Genomic DNA, 25,680 nt, shown 5'->3' on the forward strand with positions numbered 1-25,680 from the left:
TCAATTTTTGTTGTTCTGATTATGACTGTGATTAACCCTTCTCTTCTTCTCCTTTTAGGACAACTCTCACTTCAATGGTGGCAATCCGGCGGCTGACTACAGTGAAGGTGCGTCCCACGTGCTGGCCGTAATCCACCAAATCCTTGGCCACCACCGGGCCCTCGAAAGCAAGTGGCACGCAGGGAAGCTGCGGCTGCACCAGAAGCTTGCGTTGCGCCTCTTCCAGGAGGACGTGAAGCAGGTGCTGGATTGGCTGCAGAACCACGGCGATGTGTTTCTGCGGAAGAACCGCGGCATTGGGCGAAGTTTGCAAAAGGCGCAGATCTACCAGACCAGTCACGAGCATTTTGAGAACGTAGCGCAAAATACGTACCGGAACGCGGAGAAGCTCCTGGCGGCGGCGGAAGAGCTGGCACGGTCCGGGGAGGTTGCGCCGCAGGAAATATTTTCGGTTGTGCGGGAACTGGAGACGAATGTGGCGTCGTTTGCGGAGCGCGTTGAACAGCGGAGGAGGAGACTGGACCTGGCTGTGTTGTTTTACACCCACGAAAAGGAGATTTCCGCCTGGCTGGAACAACTTCATACCGAAATGGCCAACGAGGAGTCGATGGATCTAGCCAATGAGCATTTGGACGGGACCGAGCGGATGCTGGAGCAATGCAAGGAACAAGAGGAGAACACCCTGAAGACGTGCATTCAAGCTATCGCGCAAGGAGAGGCGCTCCTGCAAGAACTGCGGGCAATCGAGGAGGAAGATTCGTCGGGATCGCTGACTGCGGTGCAGAATGCGTTGGAGCGAATTCAGAAAAATCGGCTGGACCTCGAAAATCTGTGGCAGCAGCGAAAGATGAAGATCGACATGTATTTGCGACTGCGGATGTTCGAGCGAGACGCGCTGGAAGTGTGCTCCCAGCTGGAGATGTGGGCCGAGGAACTGCAGCATACGGATGTGTCGCGGGACTTTCAGAAGACCGAACAAGTCCTTAGGTTGCACAACGAGTCGGTTAGTCAGATGCAGACCACGACCTATCAGATGATCAACACCGGCCAGGAGTTGATGCAATTGTTTGAATCTTCAGGCGTGCTAATCATGGCCGATCCTCACACGACGGCGCAAACCCGCGTCCAGTATCTTCTAGAGTTTCTGCACGATCGTGAGCTGGACCTGGAAGATATGGCCGAGTCCAAACGAATCAAGCTGGAACAATCCATGCAGTTGTGCCACTTCCAGAACGACGCCAATCAGGTTATTTCGTGGATCCGTAACGGCGAGGCGATGCTGATGGCGAACTTTTCCATTCCAAACAGCTACCAGGAGGCGGAACAACTCCGCAAGGAGCACGAGCAGTTCCAGGTGGCGATCGAGCGGACGCACACCTCGGCGGTGCAGGTCAAGTATCGTGCCGATGCACTCATGAACGCCAACCACTACGACCCGCAGAGCATAAAGGACATTGCCGACGAGGTAACCAAGAAGTGGCAAAAGCTAGTCACGTGCGCCGAAGAAAGGCACAAGCTGGTGACGGCGTCGTTGAACTTTTTCAAAACGGCCGAGCAAGTGTGCAGCGTGCTGGACAGTTTGGAGAAGGAGTACCGCCGCGAGGAGGACTGGTGCGGCGGCGGTGGATCCAGTGACAAGGGTCAGCAGATCGTGCAGCTCATCTCGAAGCACCAGGAGCAGAAGGAGGCCTTCCTGAAGGCTTGCACGTTGGCACGAAGGACAGCGGAAACATTCCTCAAGTATGCGGCACGTTCGCTGCAGTTTTATCACATAAAAACGACTGTGAATAGCGAATCTCGGGTAAAATCGATCTTGGATAAGCTGCTGACGCAGGAAACTCAGGTGCTCGAATATTGGACGCAGCGGAAGAAGCGGCTGGATCAGTGCCAGCAGTTTGTTCTGTTTGAGAGATCGGCGAAACAGGCGATCGAGTGGATCCATGACACGGGAGAGGCGTACTTGTCCTCCCGGAACAATAAGCTGTGCAGCAGCCGAGAGGAGACTGAAGTTCTGCTGAAGGAACACAATGAGTTCAAGGGAACAGCTAAAGAGACGCGTGAACGGGTCAAGCTGCTGATACAATTGGCGGACTCCCTGGTGGAGAAGGGCCACCATGCCCACGCAAGTTCCATCAAGCAGTGGGTGGCGACCGTCGATAATCGCTACAAGGACTTTAGCAGCCGGATGGAACTCTACCGGGCTAATCTGGAGAAATCGTTGGGCCTACCTGGAATACAGCAACAGGACGACAATAATAGTAGTAGTAGTATTAATAGTAGTAACAGTAGCCTTAACTGCAAATCCATATCCTCCTCCACGACGTCGGTGTCGACCACGTCCACGAGTGGCATCTCGTCCGCGTCCTCCACCACAGCCAACGCGTCCGTACTCGAATATCGCCATTCCGATCCGTCGCTGGAAACAAAGCTGAACGCGGCAGCGGCCGGCCCGGGCGGAGTCGGAGTGCCCAAAGAAATGAACGAAGAAAAGCGCAAATCTGCTCGCAAAAAAGAATTCATCATGGCGGAACTACTCCAAACCGAACGCACCTACGTGAAAGACCTCGAAACGTGCATCAACGTGTTTGTGAGTGAACTCAAGAGTGGCGTCAACGTACCAACCAACCTCGTTGGCAAAGAACACATCCTCTTCAGCAATATCGAAGACATCTTCGCGTTTCACGAGAAAATCTTTCTCCGCGAGCTGGAAAAGTACGAAACCATGCCCGAAGACGTCGGTCACTGCTTCGTGACGTGGGCGGCCAAATTCGACATGTACGTGTTCTACTGTCAAAACAAACCCCAATCGAACGACTACATGGTCCAGTTCGGTGGAACCTACTTCGAAGAAGTACAACGCAAACACAAACTAGAACACTCGCTGCCGGCGTTCCTCATCAAGCCGGTGCAGCGAATAACCAAGTACCAGCTGCTCCTAAAAGACCTTCAATCCTGCTGTGACGAGGGCCAGGGCGAAATCAAGGACGGTCTCGAAGTGATGCTGAACGTCCCCAAAAAAGCCAACGACGTAATGCACCTCTCACTGCTCGAAGGTTGCGACGTTCCGATCGACACCCTCGGCGACGTAGTTCTGCAGGACTCGTTCCTCGTGTGGGACAACAAGCAGATTCTCATCAAGAAAGGACGCGAACGACACGTCTTCCTGTTCGAACTGTACATTCTGTTCTCCAAAGAGGTCAAAGACACCAACGGAACGGTCAAGTACATCTACAAGAGTAAGCTGCTCACGTCAGGTAAGACTCCCCTACTCTAAAAATGATCCAACAAACTCAAACACCCCCTTTCCATTCCCACAGATTTCGGCGTCACCGAGCACATCGAGGGCGACGAGTGCAAGTTTGCGATCTGGACGGGCCGGGCACCGATGCTGTCCGACTACCGGATCGTGCTGCGCGCAAACAGCCTCGAGACGAAGCAGATGTGGGTGAAGCGGTTGCGGGAGGTCATCCAGGAGACGTACTTCTCCGGGACGTCGTTCTCACTGCTCAAGTCGCCGGCGAAGGTGGGCACGAAGCAGCTGGGCCAGCGGCTGTCCAAGGACATTGACGACACGCTGAACGATAACGACCAGGATGGTAGCTCGCTAGCGAGCTTCGGGTCCGGCAACACTACGGACAGTGAGAAGGTAAGTGGAACGGGTTTGGGATGGATTTTTGGTTGATGTGCGTTCCGTTTGGCAAAATGTTATTTTGACTGTGTTTTTAGACACGAGTTTCAGCAGTGGCATGCCAATGCAGCATAGAGTGATTCGTATTTGAATAATATATAAGTCATATAAATATTAAATAACACATACAATTCGCACTGATCCCCACCGATTCTTGCTCTTCTTTACTGGACCAAAGTGGCCAGTTCTTCCTCCAGGCACCTGGAACCGGTCACAGTAAGGTCAGAATTGATTGTTGGGCACTAGTAGTAGGCTGAAAAAAAAAAACGGAATCGACGTAACACCTTATAATGTGGCCCTCTTAAACCTTGCGGTTTCATCAACGGATCCACAGGCGTGCATCGTTCTTTTTGCGACAAGACTCCGCCTCCCGGGTCTCCTAAGTGTGAAGGTATGGCACGGGGAGAGGGCACCGACTACCTATATTAACACTTAGAATTGTTTGCGTCCACAGGGAAATTTTATAAAACCGTCGGAATAAAAGTTCCTGTCAAAATCTGGCCATATCTTAGTTTCCCGAGGTCTACCCTGGTTGAAACTCCCTTCAATCGATTTCCAGGACTGTTTTACATAAGAATTTTATGACAAACAACTTTGTCGAAGACCGCAAAACGACCCGAGTTAATCCTGACGAGTTATTAACGATTTAAAGAAGACGTTTTTGTATGAACAAATTTTTTTTCACCAACTTTTACGATTTATAGCGACCCTTAAAACTTAACCGATTTTATGCTCATTATTGCCTTAGGAATCAAATCAGGGGATATCCCTGAGGTAAGTTTTGGCTGATTTTAGCGTGACTTATTTTATGGATGAAGTCATAGTAAAACTAAATTTCGACCGATCCGGATTTACGGAACCGGTAGGTCACCTGGCCCTTACATTAATATTTGTGATAGTATAGAAAAAAAACCCAGGAGTGACCTGAACGGTTAACATTTTACAATTCGTCAAAGTTGGGGTCTCGAAAAGCAGCGGTCTGTAATAGTGCTGCATTTTAATGTTATCCCTATATGCTTACATCGCTTTGCAGCAATCATTTGTTTGGGTGTATCCAGTGATGAAACTTCAAGACTGATTTAAAATAGATAGTAGTTTATGCAACAAGTTGAACAATACGCGTGTCGTACATTTATCCAACAACGTTTACCGAGCTGGATAAATACGACGAATGCTGAAAAAATCGAGTTTTGCAACAAGTAGCATACAACAAGTTTTGCAATTCGGAATGGAATTTTAGGTCAAATGCTCATGTGTTTAGTCAATTAACCGTTCAAATCAAAACAATATTGAAAAGTATTACTTTTCGCTACAAGTTCTGAATAGTTAGAATTTTTAGCATCCATTTCTGTCCTTTTAGCTCTTGTATCTAAAAGTATTACTTTTCGAATCTATTATTTTTGGTACAGAAAAGTAGGCCATTTCGTCGTTCCAAAATGATAGAAAAAGTGCGTAGGGGCAGGGGGGGCAGAATGGACCATGGGGGCAGAACGGGCCACCCTTGGTTTTGGGCTTTAGAATGGATTTAGACCAACTGTAAGGCAAGGGTCTTATAAAGGACGTCAAATAACTTCACCATACCGAAAACGACGTTTGAATTCATAGTATTTTTCGAATTATGAGCAAAAATGTAAATTTATTGACAAAACCACGCAAATGTTGTTTTTTTGGAGGTTTTTAAATAAGCTTTCTGAAAAGTTGGATTGTTTGAAAAAGTTTGCTCAATGCTTATAACGTTACTAGATGCTACTACCAAGGTATACAAACAACAACGGAACCTGAAAATCATTTAGAGGCTTGGTGGTGGAAGTGTTAAATTAAAATCCACTTGGGGGCAGAATGGACCACCCTTTTCCTGCCTTATAAAAATAATCAAAAGTTATGAATTTTTGATTTAATGGATTATGTCGCTTCTGGTAGGTTCACAAACCATGTTTAATGCAACAAAAGTTGATTTTTTAGTTGTTTCGACGCTTAGTTGCAAAAAAAAATCTTTTTTCGACATATTTACACTATTTTCAAAAATCTTTGTTTTTTAAGTTACTATTTTTTATAAAAGTGATCAAATTTCATGGAAAGTATAATGGAAAGGTCCCTCAAGTAATTTCTTATCACCCTTCAACGTTGTATTACAAGAAATGGCTTGTTTTCTAAGGTGGCCCATTCTGCCCCGCAGGGTGGTCCGTTCTGCCCCGCACCCTGGAAAGTTAGTCGAAAAAACTTTTTTTTTAAAGTGGCTCAAAAATAGTTTTAAGTAAAAAATTTTCATCAACCAATTATATAACATTGAAGGGAACATTCCAAAGCATAAGCCTACTACACTGGATTCATAAATTTTTATGTGTTTCTATGGTTTTTGGTGCATTTCCCTTAGGCGGTCCATTCTGCCCCCCCTGCCCCTAGTTTTACGAACAAATTGCAAAAAATTGTACCTATTTAATTCGGTTCAAGCGTTTCGATGCCTGAATGTGAAATATCGTTGTTTTGATTTTATAAAACAATGAGCATTGTAGCTACTTCTTTCAACAAATAATGTAGAAATTTTTTATCCAATGTCTAATAAAAGATACATTTTCTTTGAACACCTGTGTTTGGACCTTGGACTGGGTCGACGGAACGCGAGATCCTGAAGGAAAGGAAAGACGACCGCGGTTACTACTAACTAAAACTATTTGTTTATTTGCGTCCGTTCCGTTCGAGTCGTGAACAAGAATGCACGTGGTTTGGCCGCTACGCGTGAACTGTCAAAACGCGCAGGGTTGCCAATTAGACAGATGGGAGAGTTGCTCCAAAGCACCGGAACAACCTGCCAAAATGTTATTTGATTTTAGCAGAACAAGGTACAATGTTTATGTCACTCTTTCAGAAGCAAAAAAAAAGAGTCAAAAGGTAAACTGTAATGTTTAATAAAGTACTCTTTCTGGATGATAACTAAGATCAAACCCCCTCTCCCTAAACGGGTGCAAAAGAGGCTCATAATTTGCACATTTGCTCCCAAACGCACGTTTCACCCAAACCATCAAATTTTCCCGCACCCGGCCAGACATTACACAATAATTGAATTCAGGGTGGCCACTCAAGTCGGGAAATCGGGAAAGTCGGGAATAAGTCGGGAATTCGCCCAAATTCGCAAAAAATCGGGAAAAAGTCGGGAATTTAAGATTTTTTGTCAAAAAGTCGGGAAAAGTCGGGAATTCTTTGTTTGAAAATAATTCTTCAACTTTTGAATAATTTTATTTTTTTTTCAATTTTTCAATTGAATACACTGAATTCTGCTTTAGTAACTTACTTTAAATTTAAGGTTTGTTTCCACTCTTTCAATATATTTGAGTATGGAAAAGATGTATAAGACATTCAAAATCTTAATGAATATTGGATGCCTTTGACACAGATTTTCATAATATTTTTTATGAATCCAATGATCTCTATTAATTAATGTTTTATCATACAAGAGGTAAAGTTTGGTAACAAATAATCCAAGATTTTTTTAGTTTTTTGCAAAATTGTTCAAAAAGTTTGTCTCTTCAAACATTTTGCTTAAAATAAGTGGGACAACACAAATCAAATCATGATGATGAAATTAAAAATTTTTTTTTTAATTTTTTGTCATTTTCAGTTGAAACGAAGTATCAAAAGTACACGTTTGCCAATTTAAAAAATAACATGGAAGTTATAAGTATTGTTGATCTTTCGATTATATTTCAAAGACTAATTGTTTGTGTTTCTACTCTGAATCATAATAATGAATTTCCATTTTTTAAGTATTTTTTATTTGTTGTTCAGTTTCTGTATTTACAAAATTGCCTATAGTTGGATTTTTTCTTAATTCATTTTGAATTTTTTTTTGTGATTTTCTTCTCGGGTATTGACTTTTCTTATAGAAAGTGTTATGTTTGAAATCATTCTGTAGATAAGAAATGCCTATTATTTGAGCATTCTGGAAAAGTCGGGAAAAAAGTCGGGAATTTGAAAATGGGCTTTGAGTGGTCACCCTGACAATAGGTGTTTGGCGAAGAACGACAATTTACTGGCACGTTTTCCCCCCAACCACACAAACACCCCACAGGGAACCTCACAGGCAAGAATGGGGAAAAGGGGGGTTTGAGTCCATAAGTGACACTTGGGGAAAATTAAAAACCCTCCACGGGTCGGTTTTGTGGCACGAAACGATACACCGAGGGGCGAATTATGCTGTTGCGGTGATGATTTTGTACTTTGGATCGTCGAGATGTATTCCCCCTTTTGCCATCATAATAAATGCATGGTACACTGCAACCATCGTTGGAAACAATGGGGTTTCAGATGGGTAAGGTGGCTTCTAAACCAGCTTCCTTCGGTACTTGTTTGAATTTTATTTTATGGTAGTACGCTGCGAATTTTCTCTAAATTCTGTTGACAATATTTATTTTTAACTGAAATGTAAGGGAGCAATTTGTTTTTGTATTTTTTTTATTTGGCTCAAACTTTGTGGGGGCCTTCCGTATGACCAAATAAGCTTTTTTGTGCCATTGGTTCACCCATACAAGTCTCAATACAATTTTGGCTACTGTCCATACAAAAATGGTACGTAAATATTCAAACAGCTGTAACTTTTGAGTGAATTTTCTGATCAATTTGGTGTCTTCGGCAAAGTTGTAGGTATTGTTGAGAAATATTGAGAAAAAAATAGGTACACAAAAAAAATTGCAGATTTTTTAATCACCTTTTTTTTACAAAGAATCAATTTTCCAAAATTCGTATTTTTTGATTTTCGAGATTTATCGATTTTTAGGGGACGAAAACCCGCAACTTTTGAGCCATGGAGAAACATGGTCAAAAAATCTGCTGCCGAGTTATGATTTTTTGAAAAATAGTGATTTTTGGAAAAAAATCGAAATTTCATGCAAAAACAAGTTTGACGCAATTTTTTAATGTAAAATTGAATTTCCAATCGAAAAGTACTTCACAGATTTTTTGATAAAGGGCTCTGTTTTCAAAATATAGCCACCGAAAATTTGATTTTAGCGAAATATTTGCAGTTTTTCGATTTCTAAAAATAGTGACCATGAGTAACCATTTCAATTTTTTTTACAGCGGCTTTAAAAATAAAACATTGGTTTTTTAATGGTTTTTGACAATTTCTGTATGACAGACTTGATTTTTCAGTCTCGTAAATATTTTTACCGGAAAGCTCGTCCAATTTCCCATAAGATTGTCTTAGACTACATTTCAGTTGAATGTATGGGCTTACAGATATGTGCTAATTGCATTGCTCATAACTGACAACAGAATATTTTTTTCAGTGTAGTTCAGTTGGTGGTAGTAACCAGGATAGTAAATTAGCTTAATAGCATAGCATAGCATAGCATAACGGGTCTGCACCACGCTGTAGGGGGTGCCACAATGGTCAATTCAATATTCTTAGACAATTTGATTGCTGCCCGGTACAACCAAGAATATCTAAGAACGTAAATTTCCACACTGTGCTCCAAGGCTACGCCCATACAGTCCCGTGGGGATTTGGGAGGGGATGTTTTTGTTGTTCACTAGTGGCAAAAGTGCAGGGAACCCATGCGACTTTTAAAAGTGAACGGAATATTTTTGGGAGGTTTGGAATGGGGGTTAAGGGAATTTCATCGGGCCGATGAAAATGGTTGAGTGCGTAATGTATTTAATGATTTGAATGTTTGTAAGTGAAAATGTGAGTCTGTAGTGTATTATCTAATAAGCATATAGTTTTGTAATAATGATAAATAATAAATATAATAAATATAGTAAATAAAATAAATATAATAAATATAATAACTACAATCAAGATGATTCCAGGAAGCTGTAAAAAAACAGTTATTTAAAATATAAATGCTCCAGATGGTTCCCATGCTGTTTTAGAAAGTTTCGTTAATTTAAGCAGTTTGATCATATATGGTATGAGGAGATGGTATATTACAGGATAGGAATAGGATAAGGAATAATATGAACATTTAAATAAATCATATAGTGAGTAGACAAATTTACATGTAGACATTTGATTTAAAATAATTCCAGGAAGCTGTAAAAAATGAAAATAATTTTAAAACTAATACTCCAGATGGAAACACAAATTAAACAACAAAGACACAAGAATCCTAAAACGCGGCTTCGCACCTTCCACATAATTCGACATGAACACGATCACGAATACAGCACAAAAAGAACGCCACAAAAATCCATCTTCCCGGCGCTGCTGCTCACACGATAATGACGCGCAATAATATTCATTAGCACAATGACCCCCCCTCACCGCATGCATGATATGAACACGATCACGAATACAGCACAAAAAGAACGCCACAAAAATCCATCTTCCCGGCGCTGCTGCTCACACGATAATGACGCGCCAACCAGGATAGTAAATTAGCTTAATTTACTTAAATTAGTGGTCAGAGACAATCTTATGGGAAATTGGACGAGCTTTCCGGTAAAAATATTTACGAGACTGAATTATCAAGTCTGTCATATAGAAATTGTCAAAAACCATTAAAAAACCAATGATTTATTTTTAAAGCCGCTGTAACTTCTCAAGGATTGAACTCAGGACAGTGGTTAGTATAAAGCCTATTATGTAACATTGTCTGGAGAATCGACTTCCGTATTTGGTTTTTGATAATTTTATTTGGCTTCAAAAGCTAAATTTTCGGGAAAATTTAAAAAAATAATAACTTTTTGTCGTTTTTAGCTCTCTTGAACTCAAATAAAAGGTTTTGGTAGGATTTTCAAATGTTGTTTTTAATGTTTTATCAACACATAATAATTAACCCCTGATTGAATGACTATTAGTGAGTGATGGTAGAACTTTCAACTTTGTAAACTATCCCAAGTGCAAAAAAGAACATTTTCTCAAATCGTAACGTAAACAATTTTCATGACTTTCGCAAAACTTTTTGCATGCTTTCCAGCTAAATTGAGCCATAAATGCAAAGTGATAAAGAGAACGCAAATGGGACTTACTTACGTTTATGACCGGCCGCAGTGGTATGTGGAAGTGTGTGTTTGTGCGTTAGTGTGTATATATTTGCGGATGTGTTGAGACGCTTAAGGATAAGCAAAGCACACACGAAGGGAACCGGCGGTGGGAAGAGGAGGACCATTTGGAGAGGGGAAGGTTCAAGTAAAGGAGAGTACCTCGCTTTGAGACTCGAGCGTGATAAGATAAAAGGCGAGAGAATATATGCTCAACCTGAGAGGCACCAGCCAGAAGAGGCCCCAACACACCGGGCACAGAGATTTGCGTTACATAATAATTTCATCTGGCTTCGCCCAAAGCTTTTCCGCATTGACGGAATGAAATCCGGTGCTGCTGGTGCAAAACTCGAGAGCACCCACTTACGGTGCAGCGACATAATCTTTTTATTTCATATTTCATGCTCGTCTCGTATTCATACACACGCATACCGGGAATTCAGGGCAAAAAGAATTCTCCGCGAACATTTTCCTGCAGTAATGCATGCTTTTACTGAGGCTTAATTTTTTTTTGCTCCTCCCAGGGCCAAGTACGTGTGGGAAAACAGTCATATGGAAACACTTCATTCAGCTTCTTTTTAGTTTGTCTCCACCTACAGTTTGCAGAAAGAAAACTCTGTGTCGAGTTTTCCTCGAGGAAATGAAGGAGAAACATTTTTGAATGGGAAAGAGTGATGTTTTTGCCTGTTTTCAAGCCTTTATTTTTTGTTAAAATTTAGCGAACAATTTTCGTATAATTTATGACAATGATAACGTGTACTACATATTTGCGAATTCACTCAAATGCGTTCGACAATTGATTTTTTTAAAGTTATCCTCAGACTGATGAAAAAATGGGGAGGTGTTTTGATGCTGCTGAGGCAAATGAAAAATCCGTTATCTAAGGATCAATTTTTATTGAAACACAGTATTGATATAACATACTACTAGAAAATCAAACTAAAAAAATATGTCTACAACTTTGTAGAACATTGTTACACTCTAAAAAATAACCCTGCAATGTTACAAAACCCTTTTCTGGGGTTTTGCAGATTTGAAAAGTACATTAAATTTTCATATAAAATGACATGTCCTAAAACCATTTAAAGTTAAGTAACAAAAAATGGCAGAATTTTTGAAACTATATTTGTTTTTTTTGTCTGCGCCATCAAATCGGGCGTTCAATTTTGCATAGTATTCCATTTGACACCAAATTTCCAAACCATCACTATTTCAGGCTGCAAATTATTGAAAAACACGTCTTTTTTCGACCCACCGTACCGCCCCTTGTGCCACGAGATACCAAAAAATGGAGCTCGGATTCGTGATCCGGGACAAAAGTTATGCAAATCAAAAAGGGGACGGGGCAACTTTTTTCCGATTTCGTGTGAGTTGGTGGAGAATTACCCATGGAGTGACTTTAATCAAAATGTCGTTATTGGACCAATACAATAATGAAATAATCGAATTTTCTAAAAAGCAATTCCAGCCCAAAACAGGATTTTTTTAGGTACTTTTTTCTTGATCCTCTCGGATTTCAATGAAACTTTGTAGACATGTTATCCTACGCTTATGTAAGCTATTTTTTATGGTGTATATGGAGCCAATTTCACTAAATATTTTTGTAATTCGTAATTCAAATATTTCTGTATCTCGAAGCCGTTGCATCGTAAGTAAAATTGTCTGGAGAATCGTTTCCCGTATTTGGGTTTTGAAAATTTTGACGTATAGAGCACTTGAAAAAAACAGTTTCAGTAAATGATTTTTGTATTTTGGTGAGTTGCTTCATCCTGCATTTTTCGTGAGTCGTTTTGTAACATCTTAGGCTATTTTCAAAACATTTTGAACGAAAAGAAAATTGTTGGCTCACCCTCAAATTTGACTTTTAAATGTAAGAATCAAAAAATCTCATAAAATTGGCGTGTTTTTTTCTTTCAGTGTATTTTTTCGAAAAGCCCGTCAAATTTCCTACAAGTTTGTCTTTGACCGAGGCTTCCGAGATACAGAAATATTTGAATTACGAATTACAAAAATATTTAAAACGCTTACGCCCTTCTCAAATGACATTATCGAGTGAAACTGGCTTCATATACACAAAAATGGCTTACATAAGCGTCGGATAACATGTCTACAAAGTTTCATTGAAATCGGAGAGGGTCCGGTACAACCGATTCCCTATTTGGCATGGAATTGCTCAAAAAATGCAATAAGGCGTTATCTGAAGAAAAAAAAAAACACACACACACACACACATACATATGGATATGTCGTTTTTTCACGGATTTATTTTTTATTTTAAAGTCCAAATTTGCCTGAAATATCACAACTTAAAAACATCTATTAAAATTAGCATGGTCCAAATTTCAGTATGTTTATGTCAGTTTATGTCTCCCACTGTAAAGGTATATATATTTTTTTAAATCAATTTGTTCAAAGTGCTGATAGGCCCAAAAGAAGGACTGTGATAAAATAGGCATATCTAAGTATTGACGATTTTTTTTATTTTTGCAAAAAATATTTTTTTTGCGGCGCTGTACCTTGGAACTTCATAAAAATTCAAAACATTTTTAAACAAGCCCAAACATGCTGAATATGATTATCAATGCAAAAAAAAATGCATTTTAGATTGTTTTCAGTTTGTTAGACTTGTATTTTCATAGAAATTTTGAAGTTCTTTGGAAAAACAATTTTTTTTGCCCCCTAATTTTTAAGACCAAGCGGAAATTTGAAAAATATTTGCAACGGCCTAATGTAAATTGGCAACTTGAACATCAACATTGAAAAAATATTCGCAACAACCTAAATAGGAAAATTTTTATTTTGCAAAACATGGACAATAGCCATGAACGGCCTGATAATTTGATTGTATATGTGGGTATGTTAAAGATGGCTAATAATTCCATCCTCCCTTGATTCACCGTGCGTCTCCACCAAAGCTGTTGCCCCATAAACATAAAGTACACTGCTTCTCCATAAGCTAGAAAAATCCTTTTTCTTCCAATGGGCTACAATTTTTATTGCAGCGAAAATAATGCAACCATTGCACAGGAATTTAAACGAGTTTAAGTGGTAAACTATTGGTTTAACTCACTCTTTATTTGCTGAAGCTTTACTCCTTGTTTACCTTCCCTTTGCTAGTTTGGCACGAGCTTTTTTTTGTTCGCTGCTGCTCTTCATCCTGCAGCAGCATATGATGGACGATCATGCCGGCTGTTGGATGCTGTTGGTGCAGGGAAGCGCGATGCGGTGGTAATAGTGATGGTGATGATGATGATGTGATGAGAGCATATTTAGACGCAAAAACGGAACAAAGCCGTACGGAATGTATAAATGGAAAATACTTTCAACGTCCAAGCCCCGGCTATTTTTAGCGCCTCGTGACACACGACGATGATGACGACGGGAGAAAATAACCACTGACCAGAGTGTTAAATATGTGTCTTTCAGGGCCCTGTCAAATTTGAATGATTTGGCGCTGTGAGTTGAAATGGAATTAAATCTTAGCCCGCTTGGTAAGGCTGGAATTTCGAAATCTGTCAGCTGAGGGAACAAGAATACAATGTTGCAAAATTACAAATAAAATTTCATCATCGAAATTTCCGAGGCTTGGTGCGAAAGAAGTACCTAAACATAAATTATGTTTTTTTTCTTGTTAATCTTGAAAGTTCTATCATTCCGCCGGGCTCTCTTCAACTCTCTTCGGAGGCTGAAGACAAACTGCTCTGCACTGATCTCCGACTGACTGACCAAACAGGAACGCGTTTGAATCTGCTCTGCCTTTGCCGGCGCTCTCGCTCCCACGCAATCTCTTTGAGCAAACCCAAACATTCGCTCTTCGCACTCCTCTTCTCGCAAATGCGATGCTCAGATCGGTGTGCGCGGTGATTGGATTTTCACTTTCGTTTTTCACGCAAATTTTCTCACATTGACACTGACTGTTCGTCGCCGTCCTCACGACATGATATCTTTTAAAGTTTTTTTTTTCGGCAGAGGTTGCGTGCTGCACCTGTTCAAACAGATATCAGTTCAAACGACTTGCAAAGTTTAACCTTGTTAAAAAATTAACCGATTTTCCCTTTAAAATTCCGATGTTTGATTATTTGAATAACTTTTACAAAAAAAAATCAATTGTCAATCGAGTTCTTAGTAAGATAAATGGATGGTTTTTCGCATTTTTTTCTTCTTATTTATTTTCCGTCAATTTGATTAACTTGAGCATATCAAAAGAATCGTTATAAATTAGACGCCAAGGTCTAAGAATAAAAAAATCCGGCCTATTTGAACCTTGAATTTAAAAAATACCCAATTCGATTAAGAGTAGAGGGTGGCGAGCGGGAATTCCCGGGAAATCGACCATTTTTGGACCTCTCGATTCCCGGGAAATTCGGCCGAGACCCTTGGGAAATTTTTTACTTATAAATATCGAAGCAAAATGATATAAACTAATCAGAAAAACATATGAAAAATTCAATTGTTTTGAACATTGAATGATCAATCAAGTTCGAATAAACCAATGCTTCTCTTATCTTCTTATTCAGAAAGTGTAAATTTTAACTTATCAAAATTCCAAAAACTATAATTGAGAGGAGCACTTCGGATAATCGAAACTTCGGATAATCAAAACTTCTGATAATCGAATCACGATTTTTTTTTCGTTTTCTTATTTTTGATTGTTTAGCTCAAGAATGACCCCTAAACTACTCTGAAGTGATTTAGAAATTTTTAGTCCAAGATAGATAGCGGCCAAAATGACGGTGTGAAACATTGAAAAATGCATTTTTTTTATTTAATAGGCAATCAACTATTCAAATTTTACTAAAACGGGGTCGCAGAACTCGAATTAGAAATCATAAGTAATAAAATAAAAAAAAACAAAAGATTTTTTTTTTGTTCGTGATTTGATTATCCGAAGTTCTATACAAACCTTCGGATAATCGAACTTCGGATAATCGAAACTTCGAATAATCGAGGCTTCGGATAATCGAGTCTGGACTGTATTAGTTATTTTTTTTACAAAGATCTTTGTGCAACTTTTGAAAAATCACTCAGTGCGAATTAAGATTCGTTAATATTTTAAATTACAATTTTGAGTCTTAAAAAGCTCAAGAAACGATTATGTATTAGCAGATTTAAAAAAATCAAAAGGTTTTATATAGTTCCCCAAAATAATGAGGCTACCTGAATAAACGTTTCATAGAATTAGTATGAATTGATTGTAACAAATTCATTACTTTTCATTTTAAATTTTGCCACTATTGGCATAGTCAAAAAAAACTCCCGGGTCCCGGGAATTCCCGGAAAATGGACAAATTCAACTCTCGATTCCCGGGAAATTGAAAATCTCGAGAATCGTCACCCTCTAATTAAGAGCTAATGGAAAATCAAGTTCTCCAGTCTACAAATGAGTGCATCACACTGATAATAGTTTCTAACACATATTTTTCAAAAGACGTAATCATGTGTTTGATAACACTTATCAAAGACATAATCATGTAGGTATTAGAAACTGTTTTGTGCTCTGATCATTTGCAATTTTTGTTTGAAAAGGAGAAATTTGGAGACAGATTGAAACATTTTTGTACTGACTCAAGAAATTTTCAAATACGGTAATGTGTAAATTAACAGCTTTTTTTGTGTAATTTTACATATGATCATGTTTGTTTCAGAAAAAAACATTCAAATCTAGATTCAGAATGTATCAATCAAAAAATGGGTTTCTTTGTGTTGTTTGTAGAAGCATTTTACATATCGTGATTATTTTTTTCATTTCAAAAACAAAAATTTAAAAAATCTCAGAATATTCCACTTGAAGGTACAAATTTTTGATTATTTACAGAAAGTCTAATAAATTGACCCTAATAAAATATACAGCTAAAATCTATTCCCGGTTTTTGTGGAAAGTTACATAAAAAAATTTAACCAGAGCATTTTTCAACCTTCAAAAATGAGGCTTGTTGAACAGTGCGGGCATTTTTTTTTATTTCAAAAGAATTTCTATATGTAATAACAAAATTGCATGTTTCAGGGTTAACGTAAGGTTAATGTATGTGTTGTTGAGAGCAATTATAACATACAAGTTAACCCCGACAAACTTCGTCTTGTCTTTTTTTCGTTTATTGACGTTTTTAGCTTTTTTGCTTATTCAGCCTCCTGTGATCAAAATTTGATTTCACGTAACTTTTCCCATCAAAATCAATAAAAAAAAAACGAAGCGCACCTCGATCCGACGCTCCGAACTGATTCGCGTTCGAACAAAACCGTCGAATTTTTTTTATATATATAGATAGATTTGGCCAATCCGGAACAGATCTTGGTTGCCGTAAACCGGGGTGACATTGATGACTTTGAATGGTTTCAGATTATTCCGCAAAATGATGAGTTCAAATTAAATACGTACAGAATGGTATGGCATCATAAAATCCGTTGTAGGTGGCATGATCCCATACCATTCCATGCGTATTCAACTCTTCATTTAGCGGAAAAATCTTAAACTTATCAATGTCACCCCGGTTTACGCCTTTACGGTACCCTTCCACTGAGAATTTTGGCTAGAGCCTCGACTCGATTCAGGCTCGATCTCGAGTCAGATCGACAGGAACAGACCAAATAACAATTTTAGAATAATCGACATCGTGCGACATATCGATCCTAATAAATTAGCATGCCAAGATCCATGCCAACAATTATGTAGGTTGATCTAGTGGACTGTATTTTAAGGTCGATTTTTTCCTTCGATTTCGGCCGGAATGAAAGACGCGTGCGAATCGTACGGTTACGAGCTAGACAATGAGCGGTTTATTCTAAAAACTAGGTGTGCGCAAAAAGAAAGCAAAGAATACAATTCAAAGGTAGCGCAGTTTTGGTTTTGTAGTAGTGTGCGTTCGATCTCATCGAACATTCTCCCCGGGCGTTGAAATGAACCATTTCAATTCTTCGCCAGCTGCTCCTCCGGTCGCTCCTCCGGCTGGACCTCCTGGTCCAACGGTAGAAGACAAATCTCGTGCACTGCACGCTTCAGCTCTCCCTTGGGCGTCCTCAGCGTCACGACTCTGGTCACGTTGTCCTTTCCCGGATGCAGCGCCACAATCCGAGCGAGAGGCCACTGCATCGGTGGCGTGTTGCGGTCGATGATCAGCACCAGGGCACCCGGCTTGATCGTCGTTTTCTTGTACCACTTTTGGCGGTTCTGTAATTCTGGAAGGTACTCCTTCGTCCACCTCTTCCAGAAATGTTGTTGCAGCGTCTGGACCAGTTGCCACCTGGACAGCGTGGATTCCTTCAGGGCGAGGTACGACGGTTCCGGAATTGCTTGTAACTCTCTCCCAATCAAAAAGTGGGCCGGGGTGATGGCAGTAAAGTCGTTCGGGTCGTCAGACGATTGCGTTAACGGCCGCGAGTTGAGCACTGCTTCGATTTGGGTGAGAGTCGTGTAAAGTTCTTCGAAGGTGAGTCGGCGCTCTCCAACGATCCGCTTGAGGTGGTATTTCATCGACTTCACCCCAGCCTCCCAAATTCCTCCAAAGTGTGGGCTGCGGGGAGGGATGAATCGCCACTCGATGTTCTTGCTGCTGCAGAAACTGTCCAGGTTCTTCTGGTGTAGCTCATTCTGGAAGAGACGAGCCAACTCTTCAAGTTCGTTGTTGCCACCAACCAGGTTGGTTCCGTTGTCCGAGAGAATGGTGCTGGGCACACCACGACGGCTCGCCATGCGCCGCAGCGCAGCGAGGAAGGCGTCGGACGAAAGGTTTGATACAAGCTCTAGGTGGATAGCTCTTGTACACAGGCAAACGAAGAGACAGACGTATCCCTTCGTTATCGTTGGTTTCCTCACAGCAGCGTTGGATTTGATCCAGAACGGGCCAGCAAAATCGATTCCGGTTCTGGCGAACGTTGGTGCTGGCTGGACTCGGTATGAGGGCAAATCCCCCATCAGCTGCGACGTCTTCGTTGGGTTGACCCGGAAACAGGTGATGCAGCTGCGGACCACCTTCCTGATCGTCGTCTTCACATTAAGCGGCCAGAACCTCTGTCTGACTACGGCGAGAAGTCCCCGTTGGCCGATGTGCAAGTTCTCCTCGTGCAGGTGCCGAATGAGGAGCTCGGTTACCGGATGCTTGGCCGGCAACACCATCTGATGGCGACTGTCGTACGGGATGAAGGCGTGTTTGATGCGCCCACCGACCCGCAGGAGGCCATCGACGTCAAGGAACGGGTTGAGTCCGCACAGCCGGTGCCGTGCTCTCTTGTCGTCCAGTAGTGCAGCAATCTCGGTGTGGAACGCCTCGGCTTGAACCAGCTTCACGATAATTCCTTCCGCACGCTTGATCTCCTTCCCAGTGAGCCACCCTTTGGTCACCTTCTTGCGCTTTGAAACGATGAACTCTGCAAATCGAGCGACGTAGGCCATGGCGCGCCGCAGCTTGAAGAAGTCGCTCACGTCGTCGAAGGCTTTCAATCGTTCAACAGCTGTCAAAGCGAGCGCAACCGCTGATTTCAGTTCTGGGAGTCTTTCATCGGGAATCATCGGTCCGGCGTCAGTTGTCGTCGGCACTGCAGGCGGGCCATCCCACCAGATGGGGCTCTTCAGCAGCTTGTTCGGAGTTGTGCCCCGGGAGATCAAATCAGCAGGATTGGAGTCAGTGCAAATGTAGCCCCAGCGGAAAGCTCCAGTCAGTCGCTGAATTTCTGCTACTCGATTGGCCACAAACAACTGCAGATGTTGCGGCGGCTTTCGAATCCAGCTGAGTACGATTTGGGAGTCGCTCCACAGGTTGACTGAAGCGAACGTCGTACTTGTCGACGACAGCACCTTGGTTACCAAACGGGCGAGCAGTAGCGCCGCCAGCAGTTCGCCGCGCGGTGTTGAAATCTCTTTCTTCTTCTTGGTGGCCTTGGGGAGCAATCTCGACTTGCTGCATACCAGCTTCATGACGGTCGATCCGTCCAGTCGAGTCAACCTAGTGTAGATGCAGGCGCCGTAGGCTTGGTCCGACGCGTCGCAGTACCCGTGCAGCTCCACGAACTGCATCTCCTTGTAGAGAATCCACCTCGGCAGGCGGAGTTTCTTCAGAACCGGCAGCTCACGCCGGAATGACTGCCATTGTCGACCCATGTTCGGGGGAACGAGTTCGTCCCAGTCCGTCTTGAGAGACCCCACTCCGCGCAGGATCAATTTGGCCGCGGTCAGGACCGGTCCGATGAACCCTAGCGGGTCGAAGATCTTAGCAACCTGGCTGGCGACCTTCCGCCTAGTGAGTCGCTCGTTGCTAGCTGGCTCGAAATCCACCACGTCGAAAGAGAACGTGTCGCTCGCCGGTTGCCAGGCAACTCCGAGTGTTTTTACGAGGGCGTTCAAATCGAGCTCAGCAACGTTCAGTTTGGCTCCTTGTTGTGCTTCCGGAATGGCTTCCAGAATCGAGGGCGCGTTTGAGCACCACTTGTGTGCGGCGAATCCACCGCATCGCAGCAACCCGACGATCTCTCGTTGCAGTTGAAGTGCGTCGTCCAGAGACTGCGCACCCGTCAAAACGTCGTCGATGTAGCAAGAGCTTTGTAACACAGCGGCAGCGCGTGGAAATTCTGCTCCGTGGTCGTCGGCGAGCTGGTTCAGGGTCATCGTCGCTTGGAACGGTGACGAGGCGAGACCGTACGTTACGGTCAGCAAATCGAAGATCTTCAGCGGCTGGTTCTTGTCGTCTCTCCAAAACACTCGCTGAAATCGTGCGTCGTCGGGGTTGATCCTCACTTGGCGATACATTTTTGGGATGTCCAGGGTGAGCGCGAACCGGTAGCACCGGAAGTTCAGGAGTATCGCTATCAGATCGTTTTGGACGGTCGGTCCGGTCATCAGGGCATCGTTTAGTGAGACGCCGGACGTGGTCCTGGCGGAGCCATCGAACACCACCCGCAGCTTGGTCGTCGTGCTTGTCGGTTTGATGACACAGTGGTGCGGGAGATAGTACGCCGGTCCACCGTTGTCTGCATCTTCCGTGCGGACCTCACGCATGTGGCCCAGGTTCTCGTATTCATGCATGAATGCGGCGTACTGTTGTTTGAGTTCCGGTTCTCTGTCGAGTCGCCGCTCGACGGTCAGGAAGCGTTTCATGGCCATCTGCTTCGAATCGCCCAACTGGTTCTTCCGCTCGTTGAACGGAAGTCTGACGATGTATCGTCCTTCGCCGTCCCTCTGGTGAGTACGGCGAAAATGCTCAAGACATTCGGCATTCGATGCCGTGTCGCCGGGTCCGGGGGCCAGCAGCTCGTCGCTGCCTTCGATCGTCCAGAACTGCTTGAGGATGTCGCTGAGGCGGTCATCCTCAGTAACCGTGCAGAGGGTTCGAAGTTTCGCTGGACTTGCACTGGACACAGATCCTCCGACGATCCAGCCAAGTTTCGTGTCACGCAGCGTTGGCAAGTTCGGCCCCATCTCGATTTGCTCGCTCTTGATGAGGTCCCAGAAAACATCCGCACCGATCAGCATGTCGATTTTGTTACGCTTGAAGAACGCAGGGTCCGCGAGTTCAGTCCCTGGCGGGAGCGGCCAGTTGCGAACGTCGATTGAGTAGGACGGTAGTTCCCCGGTGATCTTCGGTGCGATGAGCGTCTCGAGTGCCAAGCTGAATTCGTTGACTCGTGACTCGATACGGACTTCGATCTTGGATCGAATGCGCGTGTCCGAACCGTTCAATCCGCTGACGAGGAAACTGGCGGGTTGTCTTTCGAGAGCGAGTAATTTTGCGAACTGTTCAGTCACGAAGTGCGTTTGGGACGCTGAGTCTAGGAGGACTCTGCACGGATAGCTGACGCCTCCACTGCCGTAGGCCAGGACGACGGCAGTTGACAGGAGCGTGACGTTCACGGATCTCTCGACCTGGGCACAAAGCGTTGCGGTCGTCTCCGATCGGGTGCTGCTAGAACCAGTTGCCTGTTCCGTCCGAACCTGCGGCTCTTTCGACCGGCACAAATCCGCTTCTTCGTTCTTGGACGACGGATCTGCCGGCTTCCTGTCTCCGACGTGCAGCAGAGTGTGGTGGCGTTTGCCACACTTCTGGCAGGAACTCGATGAACACTCGCTGAGGCGGTGTCCGCGCTGTAGGCAGTTGTAACAGGAACCACTTTTTCTCAAAACACTGTACTTTTCTTTGGCACTGTAGTTCTTGAACTGATCACACTTCCACAACTCGTGGTCACTTTTACACACTGCACACTTTTGCTCCGTCGTTGACACCAACGTGTTGCTTCTAGCCACCGCACGGGATGGCTTCGTCGCTTCCGAGTTTGACTTCGTGTTGACCTCGATCTTCTCCAGAATCTTGCAGCGTTCCTTGAGAAATGCGATCGTCGCTGCGTACGCTGGAAGCTGACCAATTTTCTGGCGAGTCTCCCAGGTCTTCCTGGTATCTTTGTCCATCTTGGCAGACAGAACGTTGAGCAGCATCTGTTCTCCTAGTCCCACGACTGGAAGGTCCAAATTCTTGAGGGCGTTGACGTTCTTGGTGCACGTATCCAGTAGCTTCCGGAGTTCTTCGGCACTCTCCTTGGTGATCTTGGGAAGGTTGAAGAGCGCCTCGATATGTTTATCGATGATGAGGCGGTTGTCCTCGAATCTCTCCTCCAGACTGGCCCAGGCAGCATCATAATCATTGTTTTTAATGGTCTCCTCATCGATGAACCCCATCGCCTTTCCCTTCATACAATCCTTGAGGTGATAGAGTTTGATTGCCGGGGACTCCGTCTGGTAGCGCGCCATGATCGTCGTGAACATACACTTGAAGGATTTCCAATTCTCGTAGTTTCCATCAAAACTCGGAAGCGGAACACTCAACGGCGGCGGCTGGAAAGCAGCGGCAGCCGCATTCGCCGGGACGAGCTGATTCGCCGACGCCAACGGTAGGCGCTGCTCCCGTTTGACGGCGGTTTCCAACAAGGTCTCCAGCTTGATGCTGACCTCGTTGTACAGGTGCTCGAACTCGATGTAACGGTTCTCTTGTTCCGTTCTCGCATCGTCAGAGAGGGGCAACGCGACAATTTCATTTTGGATGGTGTTGTACTCGCGATAACAAGCGTCCACATTTTTCGAGTTTTGACGCAAAAACGGAATGTTTTTGAGGTTAGGATTTTGCCTTCCCTCCACTACGTCGACCAAAGCCGTGCTGATGCGCGTCAATTTCGACTTCACTGCCCCTCGCTGACGGACGAGAGCTTTCACTTTTTCTTCCATCTTCCTTTTCTGCTCTTTTCGCTTGTGCTCCAGAATCTGCTCCCTGATGGGGCTGTAGAACGTCTTCTTTTCTTCCTTTTGTTCTTCAGTTTCCCGAGCGCGAGGCTGGTGCATCGTTTTCCATGCTGGGAACACTGATCTTTTTGTTCGTTTTCACTGAAGCGGGCTCTGGCGAATGCAAGATGGCGCCGCTACACTCGACCGACACTTTCGCCGAACCGAATGCTCATTTTCGCGATTTTCCGTCGAAAATCCACTTTTCCCGTAACGTTTACCGGTTCACCACTTCATTCGGCACAGAAGGACCAGAAATTTATGTAGGTTGATCTAGTGGACTGTATTTTAAGGTCGTATTTTTTCCTTCGATTTCGGCCGGAATGAAAGACGCGTGCGAATCGTACGGTTACGAGCTAGACAATGAGCGGTTTATTCTAAAAACAAGGTGTGCGTAAAAAGAAAGCAAAGAATACAATTCAAAGGTAGCGCAGTTTTGGTTTTGTAGTAGTGTGCGTTCGATCTCTTCGAACAAATTAAAAGACGATATCTGGCCGTTCCCCGACCCTGGAAGAGGTCAACTTGCCATTTCGGTATAATCCAGTCGTGGGACATATCTTTTTTTTATTAAATTGCATGCCAGGATCGTTTGGTACGTCCACGCATCCTTCCACCCCTGTAAATTCTGTGAAAGGTGATCCGTTCACAATATGGAGGAAACAAAATATTATAAACCGAGAACACCCATAGGAGATTTATACGTAGAAAATTATGTTTCACCTTCCTGATTAAGAAAATGTTTTATTCAAAATATTATAACGGTGAAAATAGCATTTTTCAGAAAAAAATGTTTTTTTCATACTGATGGAGACGATTTGAAAAAAATAATTAAAAAAAAATCTTTTTTTTAGTTTATGCTAATCAAAAGTAAAAGAGATGTCAAACATTTTAAAAGACGACATATCGTCAGCTGTGTGCTATCTTGTGACATAGACCATTTTGGTCGAAAATGAGTTAATGATGATGTTTTACTATACTTAACAAACACTACAAGATGCTTTAACCCGATTTTGGAAACTCGCTTCCGTTTCCCGGATATCGCAATACACACTTGTGACATAGACCAATTTATCATCAAAATGATTGTGCACACTTGTGACACGTCATACATGTTGTTGGAAAATGTGGATTTTTTTTTGTTTTTCACAAATTTATGTGGAAACACATTTTCTGAAGGCAGTGCAATCCTTTGTTTTTGAAAATGTACTGAATAAGTCGGTTGAACTATTGATTTAAGTCTCTTTCAGTTTGTATGGAAATTCTGTGCACACTTGTGACACGTAGTACAATTTTACTTTCGAAACACACTTGTGACACGTGCTTTTCAGATTTTTGATTACATAATTTACTGTATCTTTTGACTGGTGTAACCAAATTAGTTGAAACTTACAGCGTTTGTTAAGCGATAGTATACGAACCGATTGCTTCAAAAAATTTGGCTCTACTAGTCATAGTGTTGAAAATATTTATCATCGAACTTTAAAAATCGATTTTCTCGAAAAGTACTAAATGGTCGTTGTCACAAGATAGCACACAGCTGACGATATATTGAGGCTTATTAATAGTCAGGACCCGGTGCCTGCAATTCCCGTTACAGTTTATATGGAATTCAAATAAGAATGTAACAGAAAAATCAGGCGTCGGGTCCAGACTGTTAACAAATTATTAGAATTTACTTGAGCCACCATGCGCCTCCTCCCATGGTTTATATTGGAAAACATTTTTTCCTACCTATTTCAATGAGAAAATCTCCAGGTGTGACAACAATGCGTATTGGGCAGTCTAAACTTATAAATTAAAGAACGTGTAACGTGTTAAGATTTTGCTTGTCCAGCAAGATGCGCACAAGTTGATCATCAATTTTCAAAAATCGTCGGCGTGCCACCCGAACTCGAATGTTAAGGAGCATGTCTATTGCAATACATGTTGTTGTCTTTAAACTGCGTGTTTCTGTATTGAATACAGATCACTGCTGCAGTAATTATGTAGCTTCCTCGACCAAATTTTATCAAGATAACTTTTTTTATCGATGAAATTTATATAATTTGTAATATTGTTGAGCGCATTATTTCCACTCGAGCAGCCACCATGACCCCGTCATTCCTGTCTAGATATCAAAGAGCTGTCGTCGTTGTGCCCGAAGCTCGAAGCTATTGGGTGAGGTTATGTGCGGCGACGGCGGCGACATTGGTGGAAGGGGGAGGTCGCTCTCGCGTACTCGGCGTTGGCGTTTGCGTTACCATTGCCGGAGAGCAGTGCGAGTACACGCGAGATGAAATTGCATGTTTTGAGACGGATTGAGGGGGGTGGACACACATTATAATGTGTGACATGCCACCAGGAGCAGGCCCAGCCGCCACATACACGTGTAAGCGCTCTCTGACTCTTCGCTTATTTAAGTTGAGAGCGAGAGATAACAGAACTTGAGAGTGGGAGAGTCTTTCTCCTGGTAGAGGTCTAAGTTGTTGACTCTGGCGACGGCCAGTGCGAGTTTGATTTTTTCGCAGCTCAGCGGCACAACAAATGCTCATAAATTAGTGTTTCCGCAGAACCATGTCCGATCGGTCGCAGGTTGGCAATCCGGGGTCAAACCGCACGTGATTTGGGGGTTTATCTTGTTCGGAGGGGGAGGATCTACACCCCCTGTTTTAAGGTGGTGTTGAAAGGGTCCACCGGAGGGGTTGTTCCGGAGCCGTCCAAGTTCCGAACCCAGGACGAGAAAAAAATATTCTTTTATCATTCCTCGCTGGTTGTGTGTGGG

General features: G+C 43.0%; 1 protein-coding gene across 4 annotated transcripts in view; it reads left to right on the forward strand.

Annotated features, from left to right (window-relative positions):
* LOC120429711 (triple functional domain protein-like) overlaps positions 1-25,680 on the forward strand; it is a 226,984-nt gene that overhangs the window by 36,686 nt on the left and 164,618 nt on the right. For all 4 annotated transcript variants that reach the window (XM_052709377.1, XM_052709380.1, XM_052709378.1 and 1 more), the window contains exons 5-6: positions 59-3,254; positions 3,318-3,646. In XM_052709377.1, coding sequence (XP_052565337.1) covers positions 59-3,254; positions 3,318-3,646 — 3,525 coding nt within the window. The remainder of the gene's footprint in view (positions 1-58; positions 3,255-3,317; positions 3,647-25,680) is intronic.

Source organism: Culex pipiens, chromosome 3 (genome assembly GCF_016801865.2).
Source record: "Culex pipiens pallens isolate TS chromosome 3, TS_CPP_V2, whole genome shotgun sequence".
Lineage (NCBI taxonomy): Eukaryota > Metazoa > Arthropoda > Insecta > Diptera > Culicidae > Culex > Culex pipiens.